Source organism: Sceloporus occidentalis, unplaced genomic scaffold, assembly GCF_023333645.1.
Source record: "Sceloporus occidentalis isolate IW3139 unplaced genomic scaffold, rSceOcc1.0.p SCAF_40, whole genome shotgun sequence".
In the NCBI taxonomy this organism is placed as follows: domain Eukaryota; kingdom Metazoa; phylum Chordata; class Lepidosauria; order Squamata; family Phrynosomatidae; genus Sceloporus; species Sceloporus occidentalis.
The window spans coordinates 6,501,995-6,506,335 of record NW_028317020.1 but is presented as its reverse complement, the minus strand read 5'-3'; the positions used below and the strand labels follow the sequence as shown (position 1 = coordinate 6,506,335).

General features: G+C 39.0%; 1 protein-coding gene across 1 annotated transcript; it reads left to right on the top strand.

Moving 5' to 3' along the window:
* Window positions 1-1,052: 1,052 nt before the first annotated feature.
* PLA2G1B (phospholipase A2 group IB) lies at window positions 1,053-3,611 on the top strand. The gene is made up of 4 exons (XM_089489387.1): window positions 1,053-1,080; window positions 1,854-2,013; window positions 2,818-2,945; window positions 3,493-3,611. Exons 1-4 carry the CDS (start codon window positions 1,053-1,055, stop codon window positions 3,609-3,611), a joined length of 435 nt encoding a protein of 144 aa, XP_089345513.1.
* Window positions 3,612-4,341: the final 730 nt, after the last annotated feature.

Genomic DNA, 4,341 nt, shown 5'->3' with positions numbered 1-4,341 from the left:
ACGGTGTGTTGATATTTTTATTCCACATTTAGAACTTTTCTTTAAAACATCAGAATTGCTCTTTTTAAACATCAGTGTGTCCCTTCAAAGATATTTGGCCCCTACCTGCTATTCCTCATATAGCTTAAGTTACAAGGACTTAAGGAAGCCGTTACATAATGATTGGATGCTGTTTTTGTGCTCAGCTAATGTTTTTTGTTTTTCTGCGCAGTCGTTTCTGTCAATACGTTTTGGATAGGAATAGATTCTGGATTAAAATGGGCCCTGGCCCTGCGTGATCTATATGGAGCTGCCTGCTGGATACACGCAGCTGCACGCTGGAGTCTTACATGTTCTCACAATGTGATCACATGTATGATATCGCACAATTAACAACTTGATCTGCCAAACCAGTGCCGGTAAAGGTACGCGGAGACCCCATCAGTTGTCTGATGGCCAGTCTGGGCATAAGTCACAATGAGTGTGCTGTCTGCCAAATATATTTTGGGCTATTTTATTAACAGGCCACTTGCCTGGACTTGCCCTCCCCTGCCGCCGTTCCTCCTCTGCTTACCATTATCTTCTTATTTGCCTGCTTTGCTTTTATTACATAACACCTTCTCACTCACGTCTGAGACATTCTTTCCATTTGGTTGTTTGTTCATTTTTACATTGACCTTGTTTCATAATTTGTGCTGTATTTGCAAAACATTTGACATTTCCAAAAAAGTGGTTTTTTTCAACCCAATCATGTTTTCTTGTTTATTTCATTTAATGCATTAATCACACTTGCAATGTTCCATCATTAAGACCTAAAGAAGTTAACGGCTGACCCTGAAAGCGATAGCTTCTTATCTTTAGATTCCTATATATAGAGGTGTACAGGCTTTCATGGATAGGCTATATGAAAAGAAATTCAAGGTTCACTGTTCTTTTATTTGTTTGTAATGAGAAAATGTACACTTGGCACCAGGTCACATAAGTTTATGTTCCTGAGGTGTGAAGGCCAGAGCGTAACTATAAAAGTACATTTTAAGTGCGGATGCTTTTGTGTTTCTACCACTACTAACATCATGAGGGTCCTAGCTCTTCTTCTGGCAGGTATGTCTCAGGTATGTCTAAACAGGACCAGGGATGACCAGTCTATGGGTTGAGCTAATGCTGAACCATCTCTGTCAATTTCTGTCACTCAATGGAAAACCATATTTGCCCCCATTATGTTAAAGAAATAGCCCTACCAGAGCGTGCAGTAAGTATCTCCTCAAGTGCTAATCAGTAGCTACCTTTGAAGCCTCTCACTCTACTAGATGTACATTGGAAAACTCAAGCTTAGGTAAAAATTCTTATCCATCTTCCAGAGACCAGCTAGAACCGTGAGAATTACCCCTTACTGGCTGCTCTATTTGTACCAATAATAGCTGGTATTATAAATCTTGATGTACATATTAGACATTTAGCGTGGCTGACTGGGTTCTAACGCCGTTTAACCATTTGTCAATTGTAGCTTTTCCTTTTTAACTAATTTGGGAATTTTGTAATACATGCAATTGAGAGAATGCGATCTTTCCTTGTCGATTCTAGTGAAGAACATTTTAATGAATCCCTTAACTTAGTAATCATTTATCAGAAGAGGATCCATTACGCTTCATCTTCTGCTGGGTCTGTGTTCCAGGATAGTAAATTATTGCTTACTCTGGGGCATTTTTGCACTTTTTTTGCACAATGTTCACAACACGTCAACAATTTTTAAGCAGGGTGAATCTGATATAGACTCTTTATATATGCTCTCTTTAAAAAAATGTTAAGGTGTCTTGCCTGGAATGATGTTTAAATTGAGTTACTGTTGATAACTGCTACATCTTTGTCTTCCTTAGTGGCCTGCGCTTGTGCCTCCCCTCACAGTCGGGCACTTTGGCAATTTCATAGTTTGATTAAATGTGCCATCCCAAACAGTGAGCCCCTTAAAGAGTTCAATAACTATGGATGCTACTGCGGGCTAGGAGGCAGTGGGACCCCTAAGGATGCCCTGGATAGGTAAGTGATGCTATAAATGGAGGAGTTAACAAAAGTGTCCCTAATGTCCAATGCGCACAGGATGTGTAAATGTGTAAATTGTAAATAAAATACTTTTATTAAAAATGTAAAAATTGTAACCCTCATCCACATCCCTGTTTGGCCATTTGCAGTATTAGGTCTTGTGTAGAACATTCAGCTTCTTTCTGGTGCCACTAACTTATATATTATATATTCAAAGATGCAGCCACATTCTTAATGTGCTAATATGGCTTTGCCGTGTAACACATTACCATTGGGGTTGGGAAACGCTGCTCTACTACATTACATTTATTTAAATAGCGCCAGCAGATTCCGTGGCGCTGTTACAATCAGTGGGAGAGGAGGGCCCTGCTCTTGTGAGCTTAGTCGGTGGTTGAGGGGGAAGTGACCAACTTTTGGATTTGTGTAACTTGTGTGTTGATTCTTGGAAGGTACCGTTTTTGGATTAGAGTTTACTGAATCCAAATACTATGTGAAACTAAAATGAAATCTATACTATTAACATTTTAAATATGTCCCATAGTAAATTTATTTTACCAAAAAAAAGTTATCAAAAGGACGAAGTAAAGATGAGGCCAAAATACAGAAAATGTCCTTGTTTAAAATAAAGGGAATATGAACAGCTAAGAACAATCAGGTATGCGTGACTTATTAGGAGTAGTTAATGGTCACCGAAATACTAAACATGCATGCAAATTAACTTTATTAAAGTTATTTGGTATGAGCGCCTCCTTTCTCCTGCTTAGAAAACCTGATCTAACCCATTCTCTCCCTGCTTTCCAGATGCTGTCAGGTTCATGATAGCTGCTATTCTGAGGCCATGAGACTCTCCAGCTGTTCTGGCCTCCTTGACAACCCATACACCAGGGAATACAAATACACCTGCTCTGGAACCACCATCACCTGTACATGTAAGTGATTCCACATACATAGTAATAGGACCAGCTCAACTCCTCACTATACGCAAATACATTTACATTAATCTGTGGAGAGCAGAAGAGCAGATCATCATATTAACAATATATCTAACAGTTTGGTCATCATCAATCAAGTTGTAGTCCAGATATACATTGAGTGCTAGAGACTATTTATCTCTCTGGAACACTGGTCCTTACTGTGGAGCATACAAACACTTTAAGAACAAGCGATTATGGTGTAACTAAAAGAATGATCCTGATGATTTCTTTCCTTTTGCCTTGTATTCCTAACCTCAACATATCTGGAGTTACTTAGCTCGTCAAATCAAAGTCAAACAATAAAACAAAATATTCTGATTATTCGATTAACGTAAGTTTTTTTCACATATGATTTACTTTAATATAGAGAAGTGAAAGTAAATAATGCATATCCTTTTATTGCTTTGGGGTAAGATTTGATCACTTGCACTATGACACAGCTGTGACCAATCTAAAGTCCATATAATGAATTTCTATGTTTTAAAATGCTGTCTCTTCTCAGCTTACAGCGACGCCTGTGATCAGTTTATCTGTAACTGCGACCGTGCTGCTGCCATTTGTTTCTCAAAGTCACCTTATAACGCAGCCTACAAGGATCTGGACAAAAGCAGATACTGTTAACTCTCTGCTCCCTTCCAACATCACCAGACATGGAAATGAACAGTTTGACATTGACGCTGAATAAAGTGGGCTAAAGACATTTTTGTTTTGCAAATGTGTGTCTCTCATAACAGTGGGAATCATAGCAGTCCCATTTATAGTTTTTATTAAAAGAGACATTTTGCCTCAAAAAATGGGAGCAGCCATGCAACGGGGTTGTCTTGGCAGACTCTGCACCCCTAGGGCATCTCCAACTTCAGTTTTCATGGTGAAGTAATGTTAGGGTAATCAGATTGGGGTTTTTTTTTCACTGAAGCAAGAGTTGGCAAGAGAATTGTAGTTTCATCTCATGGCTCAAGCAAGTCCCTTACCTTGTGGTGCCCTAGGAATACAAAACGTTAAGGGAGGCTCACATTTCTTAAAGGATTATAGCTGTCAGGAACCATTGGTGCACAATATTTAGCAAAATGTTAGCATTAATGTGGAAGAATGAATGTGTATCTAAAACAGTGGGACTATGTGTCAGCATGAGTGTGTAAGTGTGTGTTAGGTTAAGTATGTGTAACTGTCAATGTATATGTATTTTAGCAGGAGCACCCACTATATTTTAAACAGGACATATATATATATACTTCCACACGGCCCTCAGGTTGGCTGCACTTTTATGTCCTGTGGGCCGCATGCCCATGGGATTGGCAAATGACTTTCCTGAATCTAAAACGAGACCAGATTAGAAGCACTTAATGGCTCT